This window comes from Ricinus communis, chromosome 10 (genome assembly GCF_019578655.1).
Source record: "Ricinus communis isolate WT05 ecotype wild-type chromosome 10, ASM1957865v1, whole genome shotgun sequence".
Taxonomy (NCBI): Eukaryota; Viridiplantae; Streptophyta; class Magnoliopsida; order Malpighiales; family Euphorbiaceae; genus Ricinus; species Ricinus communis.
The window spans coordinates 21,425,998-21,445,390 of NC_063265.1; the positions used below are offsets into that span (position 1 = coordinate 21,425,998).

At 30.2% G+C, this 19,393-nt stretch overlaps 1 protein-coding gene across 1 annotated transcript; it reads right to left on the bottom strand.

Annotated features, from left to right (window-relative positions):
* Positions 1 to 208: 208 nt before the first annotated feature.
* Positions 209 to 3,516, bottom strand: LOC8258367 (ribosomal RNA small subunit methyltransferase nep-1). The gene is made up of 8 exons (XM_002531500.4): positions 3,356 to 3,516; positions 2,693 to 3,032; positions 2,378 to 2,470; positions 1,960 to 2,104; positions 1,754 to 1,864; positions 1,587 to 1,669; positions 1,443 to 1,500; positions 209 to 444 (listed from the first exon to the last, which is right to left on the bottom strand). The coding sequence occupies exons 2-8, from the start codon at positions 3,005 to 3,007 to the stop codon at positions 365 to 367; spliced, it is 885 nt and encodes a 294-aa protein (XP_002531546.2). The 5' UTR covers positions 3,008 to 3,032; positions 3,356 to 3,516; the 3' UTR covers positions 209 to 364.
* Positions 3,517 to 19,393: the final 15,877 nt, after the last annotated feature.

Here is a 19,393-nt window from a genome sequence, read left to right on the forward strand (position 1 = left end):
AAAAAAAAGTAGATCTATTTTTTCATATTATAGCAATCCAAACAGGTCCCCAGTACCTATCCTCCAGCAATCATGAAGAAGCATGCGGAAAAAGAAGCATCGGGGCATTATATCACTCAACAGATGCATTAGTAATAAGCATTAAACAAGGTAAGGCCCAGAGAGAACAATAGATGGTATGATACAATGTGATAAAGAATGCTGCAACTTAAAACTTGGCATAAGAATGCATTAATAGAAAATAAAAGAAAAGGTACAAGCTTAAAACTGCACTGGTGTTTACACGTATGACAGTAAAGTATAACCAGAATTTAAATAAATAGTATACAAAATCGACTGAGCATCAATACGAATAAAAACATGTTTACAGCACGCCCCATTTGTCAGCCAAAGCCTCACAAATCCTTGAGATACACCAGGCAGCACTCAATGGATAACCAGAAACTGAAAAACAAGAGAAACAACGACAAATTGTGAAATCTTTAGCAGCCTAAAAATTATTATCAATGCAAACATATCACCGATGCTACTTTAAATCGATCGTACATGTATATTATCCACAAAATAAGGATAAAGGAATTTGGTAATGATGCAAAAATGTGAAACAAATGGACTATGCGATCAGATAAATAAAGTTTTCTAATATGAAAGCAAACTAAAACAATGAAATCAGATTGCCCAGTCTCACAATCATTGTATATACCAAACCTCATTACTAAATGGATTCTGAACTTTCAATTGTATGCCACTGTGAGAAAAAAATGTAAGTATATACTTTGATTTTATATAGATCATGGAACACTAACAGATATCTATATATGATATCAGTTAGCTTCCACATGTACAGTCCGTCGTACACGGGCGAATCATTGAAATTGAGAAAATGCTTATGATACAACTGACCAATAGAGTCAGCTGTAAACTAATCCAACAGAGTGCCATGTCAGCAAAGTTTCTGATTGATTGCACTTATACATTTGTTTTAACTGTAGTCATCCATTGATGAGGCAAAAATTCTCCTAGCTTAGTTTATAGGAACATGATAGGCAGTAAACGATTTCAACAGAGCATATCAATTAGCAACGTTTAAATTTCAACAAACCCAAAGTAATTGAGGTAGATAAAGGGCCAGTATGCGTAAAATGCTGTAGATTACTAGAAACTTCCTGGAAAATTAGATATAAAATCTAGAGAATACTTCATAAGTATGTTTGATCCATGTCCATGTGACAATTACTTAGGACTTGGATCGTAAAATGATCTAAAACTAAGAACCAATATAGGCAGAGGCAGACATAAGCCATCTCAAAAGCACCAAAAGAAAAAGTGGCTGACCAGGGACCACAATGGTAGAACTTCAGATGTAGGGTAAGATTAATGAACATTTAAATAGAACATGATTGCATATTCGAAAGAAAATGCGGTTACCTAGAAAAACTTACTTGCTATGAAATCATCAATATAGTCGCAATCAATTTTTCCATGCGCCATAGCACCAACCTGAAAAATTTTAGGGAGATAGATCAGGATAAAAGTATGAATAAGAGATTATATGATATAAAGGCACTAGTCAACCTTGAACATACCACAAAGACAAGGCCCACATCATCATCAACTGCAGCTACATAATTGCTCATTTTAACAAGTTTGTCTGAACTGTATGAGAAGCCTGATTCAAAACCCCAAAAACTTGTCATTTCAAGTGAGTAGTAGAGAAACCCATTAATCTCAACACTGAAAAACTCAAATTTACCTATTTTACGAGAGTTGACAGGAAGATACTGGGTCACTGGATTCTTAATTACGCGCAATAGTTTCTCGCGCTTACCCGCAGCAGTTATGCTTAGTTTTTGAAGCAGCTGCACTGCAAAATTGAATATGGTCATATGCAGCAAGGCCTCAAAATAACATAACAGTCAATAATATTCTAAGTAATTTGGTGACACTAGCAGAACTTACACATAATTCCAGTAAATCGCTTGTATGTCCTTGGAATACGTACATATGGTTTAACTTCAAAAAGAACACCTTTTTCCGTTTTCACATACACGGCTTGCAGCCTGCCAGCCTTATTCAACGGGCTATCTAAAATTGATAGGAGAGCCTGGAATAGTCATCAGTTACAATAAATGGAACTGAGTTAAATTTGAAGTAAAGTCAAGATGGAGGAAAACATTAATGGCATCTCCCGAAACTGTTTCTTCCTAGAGAATGTCAGGCCTATAATCAGCAGGATTTTTATGGAGTAACATGGGCATGGTCTGGGATTCAGTACTTTTGTGCTTATAGAAGTGATAGAGGGAAAATTCAGAATTCGAGGCAAATAAACATAAATCATTAAGGATGAAAACAAGATTTAATCCCCAAGCATTCTAACCTGATAAACAATGTCAGGCCTGTAATCAGCAGGATTTTTATTATTCTTCCGCAAGAAATTTGCATGATCATCAGAATTCAAAATCTGGTAAGTCTGCATAAAGAAACCCAGTTAGACAGAATAAATATCATAGAAGTAAAAAGACACTAATTCTTTATACAAACTACAGAGCCTTCAGCCTAGAACCATAAAAATTGTTATTTATAATGAAATTCACAGTCAATATTAATCCACTCATCTACATTCTTACATAAGTTATATAAACTCAAAAGCATGTAATAAAAAAGAATCCCAAGAATATTAGAGTATTTACACCTTTCCAACTTTTGCAACTTCCAAAGAGGCCTTCTCAAGAACAAATATGACACCAGGCTTTTTGGTCTTAGAATCACTTGGCATAATAGGAATCCCCTCCATTTCTTGTACTTCCCCCTCTAATTCTTCCCCTTCATCTCCTTCTTCTTCTTGTTCAGTTTTCTTGCTACAGTTTTCCAAAGGCATTTCTGTTTTAGAAAGCATAGCTCTTTTTGCATTTTCTTCTGTTTGTTCATCTACTTCATCTCCCACTTTATCATATTTCTCCTCTCTCTTCTTTCTCTTGGGTCCTTTTATCCCATATGGCCTTACCATTTTTCTTCAATCACAATAACTTCGCCTTTAGCAGAAAATAAATAAATTAAAAAATGAATAAAAACAACAAATTAGTTACATAATAAAAAATGGATATAGTACAAAAAGACAAACTGAATGCCAGAAAACTGAAAGAGAACATAAGAGAAAAAACAAAGTCTTTATAGACAATAGTTATCTTATCAAAGTAAAAGTGTGGAATTACACAAAATATAACCCACCAGAAGAATGATGATAAACATATAAATTCAAGAGGTTCTATTAACTAATAAAACTCTAGCAGATTATAAACTCAATAACAAGAAAGAGAGACAGTAAAAAAAACAGAAAAAGAAAAGAGAAGTGTACCTTAATGGGTATACGGAGATTGAACCAGAGGGTTTAATAAGGTTAAAGTGGCAGAAGTTAAATGCTACGAAAGGCTGAGGTTTAAGGAAGAAGAAAGCTTATTTTAGGGCAGTGTGTTTGATTGGATGTTCTCATCTTTCATGTAGACTGGGCTTCACTGCCCAATTTATACCCATTATACCTATCCATTTTATTTCAGAAATAACCCATATTGGGCCGCTTACTTTTACTTTTCTTCGTATTACGTTCTTGGACTTTCATTTAATGTGCCAATTATGGTCTTGAACCTTTATTCGGAGCATTAAGTTTTTATATTTTTATTTTTATAAAATTTAAATTTTAATTAGGAATATATATATATTACACATGCTATTGATGTGTGGAAATAACTTTTAGACTATCTACTAAATTTTTGTATTTTTATTCTGTGAGATTGATTTCCTATATTTTTATTTGTATAATATTAGTATTTTTATTTTATTCATATGAATTTCTGAGAATTATTATTTCAATTTTAAGACATAAGAATAATAAGAATTTATTGTAATTTAAATTTAAACTAGATTTTTATTTTAGTTATAAGTTATTAATTTAATCGGAATGATATCACTTGAAAATTATAATTTATTGAATTAAATCAATTATATTAATTAAGACATGATGTTTTAATTAATAAAAATAAGAGATAAACTAATAGAAAAAAAAACATAAGCTATTTATAAAGAGATAAACATAAAAAGTTCTAATATTTAACAAATAATAAAAAATTAAGACAAATTTATAAAATAAGCTTTTATAATTTCTCATATATGAATTTCAATATTTATTGTAAAATAAATTTTTAAATTTTTTTATTATTACATAACTCAAGAAAGAACTTTTAATTTTTTATTTTTAAATAAATTACATGATTTAGTCAAATTCCTAAATTATTGAACTAATTTTTAAATAATTTTAGTATGTTAAATAAAAAAAATTAAAAAAATAACTAAGGACTTAATCGGTTAAAAATTAAAATATAAGAATTTGATATCATCGAATAAAAGTATAAAGACATAAATAAAAAAAAAGAAGAAGAAAGAAACTACATAAAATGGTAAATTTTGATATATAACAATTGTTTTGTTTTGTAAAAAAAGTGATCTTGATGTTTTAATATAAACACTAACTTGTCTTTAATTAAAATTATCTTCTTTGATTTTGTCCATTTTTTTCTTTTTGTCATTTTTCTCTATCCTTTTTTCTCTTATGTTATAAAATTAGTGAATTTTGATACCTTAAGTCTTCTTTTACGGTTTTATGCTGTTTTTATATTTTTCATTTCATATAGAAAATAATAAATAAGTAAAGATATATGTCTAAAGAGAGTTGGATAAAATTATAGCCGATTTCAAAGATTTTATAGCAAATTACTAATATGAAATTAGAATAGAACTAGTCGATTAACTGTGCGTTACACGGTTGTTATTATTATTTTGATTATAAAATTAAATTGATAAATATAATTTACTAAAATTTTTAATATTTAATTTTAATTTATAAAATTCTAAAAGATGCTAGCAAATTAAATTTTTTTAAATGTCTTCAATTTTTTTAAAATTCTAATATTTTATTAATATAATAATATAAAAATATAAAAATAGTTTATTAATTAATTTTAATATTATATAAATTAATATATCAATCTAATTGATATTACTATTTTTTAAATTAAAAATTATTATACAATTAAAATAATTAATTTATTATTAAATATGATACTAAAAATATAATTTAAGATGTTATTTTCTAGAATTAGAAATATCATTTTATTATAAAACTAATTTGTTACTTAGTATAATATTAAAATATAATTAATATGCTATTTCTTAGGATAGAATTAGTATCAATATTTGATTAGGAAACTATTTATTAGTTAATATAATATTAAAATATAATTTAATTTACTATTTTTGAAATTAGAGTTAATATTTAATTAGAAATATAACTTATGAATAGGGCTATAAAACGATCTGAATAGTTCAAGCTTGCTTCAAATTTGGCTCGTCTTTTAACTCGTTAAGCATTTGAGCCATGCTTGAAAAGAAAAAAACTCGACTCGACACAGCCGTGAGCTTTTAGACTTGTTATATATAATTTAAATTATCTATAATAATATATGATATGATAAATATATTTTTAAACTTAATTCTTTTATATGATAATAAAGATAAAATTATATAAATCTCCTATAAATTAAAATAGAGATTTTGTATTTAATTATGATATTTTTTTTTATAAATTCACATTCACATATAAACTTGTTATCTTCTTTTATGAGCTAAAACTCAAAAAGCATGCAATAATTTTTTTACGAGCTATTTTTCTTCAATAAATCAAAATTCTCTTATTTAGTTTTTAATTTTTTAATCTCTTTGCTTATTATTCTTTATGATTTTTTTCTGTTAATTAGTTTCATTATTAATAAGAAATTTATTTTTATTAATTTTATGTATATAATAAAAATAAATAAAATGTTAAAAAGTATTACTATTCTGAACGGTTCAAGCTTGACTCAGGCTTGACTCGTTTTTAAGTTGTTGAAAATATCTTGAACTCAAACCCATCTTGATTACTAAATGCAGAGCTTGAATAATGATGTATTTAAATCAGCTTGACTTTTCCCTATTTATGAATCAACAAATTAATAGAAAAAACTATAAAATTACACATAAGCTTGACTTCTACTAATGTGTTTAATTTAGTACTCCCAAGTACACGAACCATTCCTATAGTAAAGGTAAGTTCAACACGAGGTCGATATCTTAAGGAATTATAAGGCCACTTATTATAAAGACTAATTATCAACACAAACAATAAAAATAAATCTAAACACTCTAAGTCAGTAAGTTGAGAGGATAATATTCATAAAATAAAGTAACTAAACAATAAATAAATATGCAATGCAAATGCAAATGCTTATGACTTAAAACTATATGCTAAAGTCATTTACTTAGTAATCTCCTTGTTTTACTTTAAGCCTAGATCTAATGAATGAGATGGTGATGTGTTTTTTCCTTAAAGTCACTCAAGCTAATGATGTAATCTAGGTTTCTTATACCAACATAGATTAAAGTAAAGATGATGTGTATAATACTTTTAACCTAAAGATTTTCATAACAAATATTACTACTAAATTGATATGATGGTCAACCAATAATAATAGATGAAACTAATACATATATGAAGGTAAAGAAATCATTTATTTAATAAATAAATAATAAGATTCATACAAAAGTAAAAAGGCTAAACTAAACACTTATAAAGCCTAACCTAACATATTTAACCAAATGATCTTGGTATTAAATAGGAAGACATAAAATACAAAAGTAAAAGCTTCCTCTAGTTCTAGAATTTCTTCAAGTAGGAAGATGATTGGTCCTCATTCTCCACTTCTTGAAAAACTCCTTAGATCTCAAAACAACAATGAAAACTAAGACTAAATATTTATGAAGAACTGTAGAGAATTATGGAGAGAATAATAGTGAGCAGATGTAGAGAGCAGATAGGAGAAAACACTCCCCCCGAATTAAGTTTTGGCAGAGATATATATGGAGAAAAGTCCTTTAAATAAGTCTCCCTAGATATGTATACATAATATAAGTCTATCTAATAGATAAGATTTTAAGTATCTTTATCTCCATCTAATACTATTCCATAAATAACTTTTAATATAAATCCTAATAATTATACAAAATGACTAAATTGTCTCTCGGGTCTTGTAATTAGCAGTCTATGCGTCTTAGTCTTGGGCCTTGACACGAACATGTCCAATTAAGCTTCTTTTCGAGTATTTAGCTCCATATTTTTTTCTTTTGGCTAATATTATATGAAAATAGATAATTAACCTTAAGTGAGATAAAAACACATATTTTTACCATATTATATATAACAATATATAATTAAAGCTCTAAAATACTCTAAAATATCTATATATAATTTGGACCAATTACCTACGTGTCAAAAGTAAATACACATGTCAAAATAAAAATCTTAAGTGTCAAAAATCAAGCATACACTAGTCATTTATTTGTGCGTTGCACGACTGTAATTATTATTTCGATTATAAAATCAAGTTGATAAATACAATTAATAAAGCTTTTAGTATTTAATATTAATTTATAATATTTTTAGAAAATAGCAAATTAACTATTTTTAAATGTCCTTATTAATTTCTTTTAAATTTTAAATTTTTATTTGTGCAATAATATAAAAATTATTTTAGAAATATTAATTAATTAATTTTAGTATTATATAAATTAATACTATCAATATTATTGATATTACTATTTTTAGGATTAATAATTTATTATATAATATTAAATTAATTTATTATTAATTATAAATATTAAAATATAATTTAAGATGTTATCTTTTAGATTTAAGATTATTAATTAATTAGAAAACTAATTTATTAGTTAATATAATATTAAAATTTAATTAATATACTATTTTTTAGGATAGAATTAGTATTATTATCTAATTAGAAAATTATTTATTAGTAAAAATAATTAATATGTTATTAGTGTTTAGTTAGATATAACTTATTAATTGATAAATGAATAGAAAAAATATAAAATTATATATAAACTTAAATCTCATGTGTCAAATGTTAAAATAAAATTTTTATGTATAAAAAGTTAAACACACATGTCAAAAAAATCTTATTTCTCACAAATTAATATATATAAATGTCAAACAAATTTTAAGTCCTAGAAATTAATATATAGATTACAAGAATGTGTAATATTCAGGATAGATAGGCTCATTATTCAAAAAAAATTTGCAATCCCTATTCTTTTATTCCATTTTTTCTATTTTTTATTAACTTATCTCCAATATATTATTTAAAGAGAATTATATTTTTTTTCAATTATAACTAAATTACATCCACATATAGGATTGTAATGACTTGAACCAAGTTGGAGTTTAAAGATTTTGAATCAATTTGATATAGTTTGCAGTAGACTCAAGCTTGTTTTGAATCTTTATAATATAGCTTAAGCTCAGTTCCAAAAATATTTATTTATTATGTTAAATAATTTTAGTTTGAGTTTGGTTCATTAATTAATAATATTAAAGAATAAAGAGAAATGCAGATTTCAAGCATTTCCAATAATGCACTTTATATATATATTAATTTTTTTTTATTTTAAAGAGTTATATATTATAAAATGACAATTCAATACACTCTTTATTCTTTAAGTACAAAGTAGAGTCAATTTAGTTGTCTATATATGGAGAGCCAAACTTCACTCTCAACTTTATATTTAATAAATGCACCATAAATTTCTATGCATTTGATTTAATTAATATTTATAATTCTTATTTTTCTATTGATAAAGATTAAAAAGAAAAGAAAAGAGAAATTAAAACTGTTAATGTTTATAAAAATAAAAGTAAAATATAGAATAAAATATAAGAAGTCTATTGGACTTAAATAAAATATTTTACTCTTTATATGTGAATATTAGCATTAAATAAAAGCTTTACTCTTGAATAAATAATTTGAGCCTAACCAAGTTGATATCACACTAAAAGCCGAGAGAAAACAATTTTGGATGAGTTGAAATGCTTGAGCAGATGACGTTGCAAAAAAAGCAGCAGTGTTGAGTGGTGAAGAGGCTGGTAGTGGCGACACAAAGCAGAGAAGAACACTGAAGAAAGAAAAAAAAAAGTGTGGCTTGTTCATAGCTGCACATTTTAAATGGAGGATGTATAATAGGATGGAGCTAAATTACATGTGTAACTGGCCGACATTGGCCAATACAAGCACAGAGAATAATTGTTTGGCCTATAATTTTTTAGGCCAAAAGAAGTAAAGTAAAAGCTCAAATCAAAAGCCCATAATTATTAATTTAATTAATTAATTAGTTAGCTTATTTAGTAAGTAATTAAAGATAATTACTACACATGTGAAGTAATTGGAGGAGTTATATATGCAGTTATTCCCACTCCCCAAGTAGAAGGAATAATGGGACTTTGTGGCACAAAAACAGGAAGCACTTCTCAAGAAAAGTGGGACTTTAGACTCTCTATAGAAAGCAGAAGCACAGGGAATGGAGATAAGATCACGACATCAACAATCAACAAAAACTACAATTATACAAAATCAAGATTATTCAATATAAATTCTCAGCAAACACTTCTCAAAGCTTTAATTTCTAGCAAAATATTTCTTTCATTTATTTTTTTACATTTATTTTTAAACATTTAGTTATTTATACAAATTTACATTTTCAGTAATTTTAATACAAGCCTTTTATGTAATCATTTACTGCTATTAAACTTTAATTCTTGTGGTGTTTCTTGAGGATTTAAGCAAACTATCAAGGGAGCTCAGGAATTCACTAAGTCTAATTAATAAGTCAATTTAAAGTGCATTTAATTACAACAGTTCGTGTACCTACATACGTGGCATGTTCAACAAAATTCCCACCAAACATATTTTTGGCAATGCCTGGTGGGACTTCTCATAAAGAATGTCATCAATATCTAGAAATTTTTTAAAAAAAAATTATATTTCTAAGTCTCAAGACTTGGAATTTGTGTCTGTAACAGCAGAGCATAATGTGAATGTTCCTTATAAATAGAGTTTTACTCCATACTACGATCCATATTATGATATATATATATGAAGAATGAAACATTGTTTCTCACGAAGAGAATCATTATCATGAGGACCTCTACACTCTAACAGGACCTATTATGGAAGGGCAGAATGAATTTTTATCTTTACTGAATATTTTGGATACTAATACTCCTTTATTGGCTAATAATTTCAAAATTCAAGTAGAATTGACCTATAAACATATGGAGGAGATTATGAAAAGCCAAAAAGAAGCAATTGAAAAATTATGGCAATAATTTAATTCAACAATGACTAATATTGTAGAGAAAGTTACTTCAAATTTGGCTCTGAAAAGTCTTAAACCAAAAGGCTAGGATGTTTTGTCAATGCCTTTAAGGCACACTGATATGGAAGAGCCCGCGGAGCATTCATCAATATTGTTATCTAAAGAGAAATGACTATCAAATACATATAGAGAAAAGTTATCTTTCACCATAAAAGAAGGATAAAAATAATAATCATATCAAGGCACCACATGGTCACATCAATGATAGGAGTATGTTGCTACATCAAGCTTTTACTATTAAGAAACTTGAGGGGCATTCCTCAAAAGTCACTCCAGATGTTCCTAAAAGTGCTTATAGAAAAAAGACAAGCAACATCAACAAGGAAAAATTAAGAAAAAACCAACCAATTCTTCAAAAAATCTATCAAGATACGACCGCCTCAATAATAGGTCACTTCCAATTGTTACCCTTGATAAAAAAAGGAAAGCAAAGGAGATCTAGATGAAAATAATTACGCAAAATTGTGGATCCCTAAGAACTACTTAGTTAAAGAAGATAATCTTTAGAGATTCGCAATGGAAAAGTTTTCCATAAAATATGAGTTCCTAAGCAGCTCTTGATAAAAAAACAAGCAAAAATAGAGAAATAATGCTCATACCTGTAGGAATCCAACTCCTTAGTTACCTGTGGGATTGCATAAGATACACCCGAAGCATTGTGACACTCTAACCTAAAGAAGCAGTCCGATGAGGGCAGAAAGTGGATACTGGGACAATGATAGTATCCCTAGATAAGGAGTATCTTCTGGCAGGCTTCTAGGATGACAACACTTTAAGGTGTCGGGGTACATGAATGAATCGAATTACATATCGAAATGGAGCGATGAATAGTCGATAACATATATGTAAAGAGTCGGGACTAATTACATAAAGTGCTTTTTGGTTGTTTGGCTTTAGAATTATAGGAATTCCAAAGTTAAACGTGTTTAGTTCGGAAAAATTTTAGGATGGGTGACCTCCTGGGAAGTTCTCGAATCCGCTAAAGGGACAAAATCATGATTCTAGTGAGGCCAAAGCGGACAATATCTCATGAAATCTCTCTACACTGGTAGGTAGGTGCTACTGAGACTGATACTATAGATTATACTATAATTTACTTGACGAATATATCACTAAAATGGTTATCATAACACAGTTGGTGAACTGGAATATCTAACTATTAATATCACACTTTTAAGACTTCACAATCACTTAAGGAGTATCCAAGCTTGAGTTGATAAGATAAGGGTGATAAAATAAATCTAATAGCCCATAGGCTATCCATGAAAAAAAAAATACACAGTTCCAGATTGATAAAAATAATAACTGAGTCTGTCAGCCCAACCTCCACTAAAACTGAGTAGATGAAGTGGAAACAAAGACATTGCTCGAGGATCTACTAGAGGATTAGCAAAATAAATCTAAGAAAGGTTAAAAATAAAAGGGTGGGAAAACTCAATGAGAGGATAAGAATATAACAAGGGGGAATAGGCAAGGATGGGGGTTATATCACTATATTTACATATATACACAGATATAAAACAAAATTTAAGTAAAACTATGGTGGCTGGATAATAATATTTAAATAGAATTCACTAATGTGACAGCCTGACCTAGATAAGCGGTCCCATGAGGACGGAAAGTGGACGCCGGGGCAAGAATAGAATGCCTGGACAAGGAGCGGCTTCTAAGATGGCTGCATTCTAAGGTATGGAGGTATATGAATAAATCGAATTGCACATCGAATTGAGCGGGGAATGGTTGATAAGATATATGTAACGAGTTGGAATTAAAAATATAAGGCGCTTTTTAGTTGTTTGGTTGTGGAGTTGTAGGAATTCTAAAATTAAATGTGTTTGGTTCATAGAAATTCTAAAATGGGTGACCTCTTGGGAAGTTCTCGAACCCGCCAGGATGGGTGACCTTCGGGGAAGTTCTCCAACCCGCCAAAGAGACAAAACCATGAGGCTAGTGGAGCCCAAAGCGGACAATATCTTATATGATTTGGTTCTGGATCGTTATAAATGGTATCAGAGCATGATCCCTCTAGTAGATGTGTGATTTAAGGACGAATCAGACGGAAGGTGGTGGGCATGTGACAACCTGACCTAGAGAAGTGGTCCAACAAGGGTGGAAAGTGGACGTTGGGGTAAGGATAGGATGCTTGGACATGGAGCAGCTTCTGACAGGCTTCTAGGATGGTAGCACTCTAAGATACAAGGGTACATGAATGAATCAAATTGTACATCGAAATTGGGCGAGAAATAGTGGATAAAATATTTGCAAAGAGTTGGAACTAAGCACATAAGGTGCTTTTTGATTTTTTGGTTGTAGAGTTGTAGGAACTCTAAAATTAAACGTGCTTGGTTCATGAAATTTTCAAGATGGGTGACTCACCTATCTGGGAAGTTCTTGAACCCGCCAAAAGGACAAAACTGGACAATATCTTATATGATTTGGTTCTGGATCGTTATAAATGGTATCAGAGCATGATCCCTCTAGTAGATGTGTGATTCAAGGACGAATCAGACGGAAGCTGGTGGGCATGTGACAACCTGACCTAGAGAAATGGTCCAACAAGGGTGGAAAGTGGACGTTGGGGTAAGGATATGATGCTTGGACATGGAGCAGCTTCTGACAGGCTTCTAGGATGGTAGCACTCTAAGATACAAGGGTACATGAATGAATCAAATTGTACATCGAAATTGGGCGGGAAATAGTGGATAAAATATTTGCAAAGAGTTGGAACTAAGCACATAAGGTGCTTTTTGATTTTTTGGTTGTGGAGTTGTAGGAACTCTAAAATTAAACGTGCTTGGTTCATGAAATTTTCAAGATGGGTGACTCACCTATCTGGGAAGTTCTCGAACCCGCCGAAAGGACAAAACTGTGAGGCCAGTGAAAGGGGCCAAAACAAATAATATCTCATGTGATATGGTTTTGGGTCGTTACGACTAAGTCCATAAGCGTCAACTTCTAAAATAGATTACTAAAAATTTGTTGTTGAATTGTATCACTAGTACTGTGCTTAATTAAAATATAATATTCATTGTAATACCATAAAAAATATAATCATTCGACAATATACACTCGTCCATGTTTTCTAAAGATCCTAGCAATTTTAGGCGTTCAGACATCTCACCTATGCAGACCCCAAAATACAAATAACTAGTCATACGCGCACAGACAACCCCTAAAAAGCATCACCTAATATTATGCCCCAAAGGCATTATGTATAACAAGCACTATCCCAAAGATAGTATATTTTACTATCACCCGACGTTCAATGTGTGATAATATAGGCTATAAAAATGAGTTTATACTCATTTATCCAGCTAATAAAATTCTCAAGTTTTCAACATATAGAAAATAGTTAAATTATCATTATCTGTTCCCAATTTATCTAATAGAAAAAATAAAGCAGAAATTCTAAATTTCAATTAATGTAAGACTATAAATAAATAAATAATTAAATAACTAAATAAATAAATTATAAAAGCATATATATCTAGTGTTATATACTTATCCTCTCACTTAAATTGTGACAAAAGAAATACTTCTAACTAACAGATGGGCCGCTAGAACCCACAGCTGACTCGACACCTTTACCTAATATAAAAGTGAGAATAATAAAAAAAGAATTCGAACCAACTTGATTGAAATTACAACGCAACGATTTTTTAAAAATTTTACTGAAAATTCAGTAGCATTTTCTCTAAAAAACCTACAAACAGATCACTTCTATATAAATTTCAAAATTCACCTGTGAACTTCATTTTATACCAAATAGACTAATTTCGCAACATAACAACATAATACAATGAACGCACAACACCCGACTTCCACAATTAATTTTCGTAATATTTAAATTTATTTGATGTATCGCAATCTTGTTATTCCGATAATTAATTTATCAAAATTCAAATAATTTTCCACCACAAGATTCAAATAATTTATTCTGAGCTCTTAAATAATTTAACGGTCCTAAACTCACAATTTAATGATAATTCAACCGAATTAAATATTCTAATTTTAATAGCACAATTCACATTAAAAATCCATCACTAATTATCCAGGAAGAATTTTAATGAACCAATACCACCAAAATTCTCCAAATAATGTGACAAACATTCTGCCCCTCGTCACGCAAATCGAGGGGCCGCCGCCTGCGGTGGCTGGAAAATTCGACATCGTCGAAAACACGATATGAGACCACCTACTCGAAGATCTCGACGCGAGGAGTCCAAATATGTAATTATTTTCACCTAACTCTTCAGCGGTTTTCGAAAATAAACCAAAGAAGTGGCTGCTCCGGCGAAGCTCCTCCTCCCTTTTCTGGCGATGGCAACTGCAAAGGAGGTCCAAAATGGGCTGTTTGGAGCTTGAGGAAGCTAATGGTAGCAGCTCTACACAGCCACAACACCTGCAACAGCCCCAAGAAGAAATGGAGCCTATATCCCCTTTTTCTTCAATTTTTCTAGCAAGAAATGGAAGGAAAAGGAGCTGCCGTGGGCCAAAGGCGGTGGAGGACGACTAGACTATTGCTCAGGCGGCTGGAAAATTATGAGAAAGGGGAGGGACAACTTGAACAAAGAGGGAAACGTGAGCTGAGGTGGGTGCAAGCGGGAAGAAAAGAAAATAAATGGGAGAGGAGAAGGGAAATTGGTCTTTTTGGGTACAAAATATGTATTTATTATTATTGTTATTATTATTACCTTTATTATGTACTATAAAGATATATATATACACTAACACACATATTTATATAGGTTTATTTAATTTGTATATTTATAATTATCATGATTTTAAAGTAGTGTCTATTTAATTTTTTGTAAATAAAGTATACTGAAAATCGTAGAGATATTTATAAAATTTGATATCTTAAATTAATTTAATTTGAAATTTTTTATTGTAATAAAATTATTATATTATATAATGCATACTTGCATCATAGGCCTAATTATAAAATGCAAAGAAAGGAATAAATTAATATCTCAATTAATTAGGTGTAAAAGAAAATAAAATTAATTAAAATATTAGAAAAAAATTATGGGTGTTACAAATATTATGGAGAAGTTAATCAATAGTGGACCAACTATTTATAAAAACATAAGATGAAAGACTTCAAACGAAACATGATGATTCAAAGAAGATCTCATCTTCACGGAGGAACATATGTCAACATGTATCAATAAGGTAACTAAAATTTTTAAATTTCATATATTGAAATCACAACTGGTATTAAATTATTTCTACTTATGTTTTTAAATTTTATTGCCAATTGTTGTATCTTATTGAAAAGTTTTTACCTTTATGCAAATTATTGTATATTACTTAGCTTGTTTGATTTTTCTTTTTGTGTGAAAAAAAAATTCTTATTGGCTAGTAAGATTACATAAAAAAAACTAGAAAAAAGGTACAATAGATCTGGAAAAAAAGCTAAACAATGAGATATAACGCCGACCTACGGCCAATAAGAAGATCTTGGAATAATATTTTCTAAGAGTAAGATCTATGTAAGGCTAAAATAAATTGCCAATTTTTCTTTTAGTTATTTCTTTTATGTTTTTTGTTATTCTATTGTAAAGTTCTAAAATCACCATTCAAAAATTAAATAAAAGTAGGCCTCATAGCTATTTTTATTTTTTAATGTCTTATTTATAATATGTGATAAGTAAATAAAAATGATAAAAATGATACAAGATGAGACAAAACATGTAACGAACCAGAACTAGATCACATGAGATATTGTCCGCTTTGGTTCCCCATTGGCCTCACGATTTTGCCCCCTTGGTGGATTCGAAAACTCCCCAAGAGGTCACCCATCCTGAAATTTTCCTAAACCAAGCACGTTTAACTTTGGAGTTTCTATAACTCCAAAGCTAAACAACCAAAAAACGTCTCATATGATTAGTTCAAACTCTTTACATATATGTTATTAACCATTCTCCGCCCCTTCTCGATGTGCAATTTGATTCATTCATGTACCTCCCTTAGAGTGATGCCATCTTAGAAGCCTGCCAGAAGCCGCTCTTTGTTCAGACATCCTATCTTTGCTCCGGCATCCACTTCCCACCCCTTATCGGACCGCTTCTCTAGGTCAGGTTGTCATATGCCCACCAGCTTTTGCCTAGTTTTTTCTCGAACCACACATATACTAGAGGAGTCTTACTCTGATACTATTTGTAACGAACCAGAACTAGATCACATGAGATATTATTCACTTTGGGGTCCCTTGGCCTCAGGATTTTGTACCCTCGGCGGATTTGAGAAATTTCCAAGAGGTCACCCATTTTGAAATTTTTCTGAACTCGAGAACTTTCCAAGAGGTCACCTATCTTGAAATTTTTTCGAACTAAGCACGTTTAACTTTGGAGTTCCTATAACTCTACAGCCAAACAACCAAAAGATGCATCATATGATTAGTTCCAACTCTTTACATATATGTTATCAACCATTCCTTGCCCCTTTTCGATATGCAATTCAATTCATTCATATACCCTCGTACCTTAAAGTGTTGTCATTCTAGAAACCTGCCAAAAGCTGCTCATTGTCCAGACATCCTATACTTGCCCCGGCGTCCACTTTCAGCCCTCATCGGACCGTTTCTCTAGGCCAGGCTGTCATAAAGCACATAGCAAAAGACATAAATAAAAGGAGACACCCAGTAGAAACATGTCTTATACTAAAGATAATAGGTACAAATCAAAGTTAAGTGGTAATGTTTCTTTTCCTTTAATTACTTAAGCTAATGATGCAACTAAAGTTTTTTTTACCAAAATAAATTAAAGTAAAAATACTATTTCTAATATATTCAACCTAAATAATTTCATAACAATTATTGTTATTAAATTAATATGAAAGATATGAATATAAAGAAATTATTCATTAAATAAAAAGATAATAAGATTCATACATAAATTAAAAGGCTAAACTAAACACTTAAGAAAACTAGCCTGACATATTTAATCCAATAATTATGGTAATTAAATAGAAAGACATAAAAATAATACTGAAAATAAAAGCTCCCACTAGATCCAGAATCCTTCAAGATAGGAAGATGATTAGTTCTTACTGTCCGCTTCTTGAGAACCTTCTTAGATTTCGAAAGAATAACAAAACTAAAATTACATGCTTGGGGAAAATGAATTATAGAGAAAGTAAATAACTACTAATGGTCCATAATTACAGAAAGACTAATTAATCCCTCTTTGAGTCTTGTAATTTTAGCCCAGTCTTGCGAAAATAACAGTCTATGTGTCTTAATTCTAGGTTATGGCAGCAGTAGTCCCATTACAGCTCATTTGTGAGTGTTTAGCTCTATATTTTTTCTTTTTGGCTAATGATACTTGAAATTGGACAATAAAACTAAAGTGAGGTAAAAACATATATTTTCTACATAGTATATAATATAAAACATATTATTAGAGAACTAAAATACCCTAAATTTACAATTGAGGCATAACTTAAATGGCAAGAGTGTTTGCTCTTGGGAGGGAGATCTCGAGTTCGAGTCATCTCCTCCGCATTAGGTGAGTTTTTGCCTTTATGGCGAGTGTAAGGGGATGACTACCCCCTGCTGTATAGTCCATGGCCTGTTGGCCATCTAATGAATAAAAAAATCCTAAATTTACATACATAATATGTAATTATCACTTTATATCTTGGGTTTGTGTTTGGGTATTGGTGAGATGTAAAAATCTCTTAAAAAAAATTAAATTCCGGGTTTCCATCCAGACCAGGTGGTTTTCTTTTGAAGACCCACCCAGATCGAGCAATCTACACAGAGCCTTGTGCTCTGTAGATCCACGTAGATTAAGGGTTTTTCTTTGCGAGTCACCCAAGCTGAACGACTCCTTAGAGAGAAAATGCTGGTGACCCAAAACCGAGTACCTCTTGCATTGCTGATTTTGGATGCCAATTTGATTTGGATTGCACTTCTTTGCTTCTTTTACCTTGTGGCCCTTCAATAGTGACGTTCTAAATGATGGTTTTTGAGGTTAGTTGTTATAATGTTTGGTGGAGCTAGAATTAGGATATTAATGTTCCGTTAGTTGTTTGCTTGGTTAATGATGTGTATGATTGGTTATGAATCTATTTGATAAGTATGATTAATGAGTAACATGTTTATATATTCAATGTTGTCAAACTGATTATTTGTTGATGTTTATTCATTTGATATATATACACCTTCCCAAGCTCCAAACAATTAGATGGTTGTACAGCCAATAGATGTCCTATGTTTACATTGATCACCTCCTAGTCCTCAAGTTTTCAACAATAAGCACAATCTCATACGACCCGACCTCAAGCACCATGACAACCTCGACCTCCCATTGTTTGAAATCCCCAACCTTAACCTCAACAAATTTGGTATCCTCGAGCTCACTTAGAAATAAATATCTCATAATCATGAATGACTTGGACAGTGGAGCATCGCTCCATGTCTATTGCTATTGAATATAGGTTGGTCGCCACCACCGTTGCTGAATTATCTTAGATTTGCTCACTGCTCAATGGGCTTGATATACCCATACCAACATCACCAGTTATTTATTATGGCAATGTTAGTGTAACTCAATTTTACTTGAATCTAATCTTTTACTGATCGCACATTAAATATGTGGCTCTTGATTATCATTTCATCCGAGACCAAGTCCAAATAGATACTTTCCCTTCTTGGCTCTTGATTATCTTTCTATAAATTCTGAATTTCTCTTTATATATTTTAACTAAACTACCGAAGCAAAATAAATCAAAGTTTTTGTTTCGATTTTGTTTATAATTCAATGCACTTTTAAAATTTTGACTTTTGATTTCTCAGTTCAATAACTAAACCTAAACCGTTATAACATCACCTTTATTTTATTTCTTTTCAAATTTTTCTAATTTATTTCTTTAAAAAATCATACTTGCTTTCAACATGCCAAATATTTTCAATTTTATTGACCGTTATGTTGATGTCAAACACAAAATCTTGTTAAGATATGTGGTCACTTTAAAAACATACAAATGAAAAGGAACAACAGATTCATTTCTTGACCTCCATTGATTTCATGGTTGGATGTTATAAAAGGAATGCTAAATACTCATGCTAGTATAA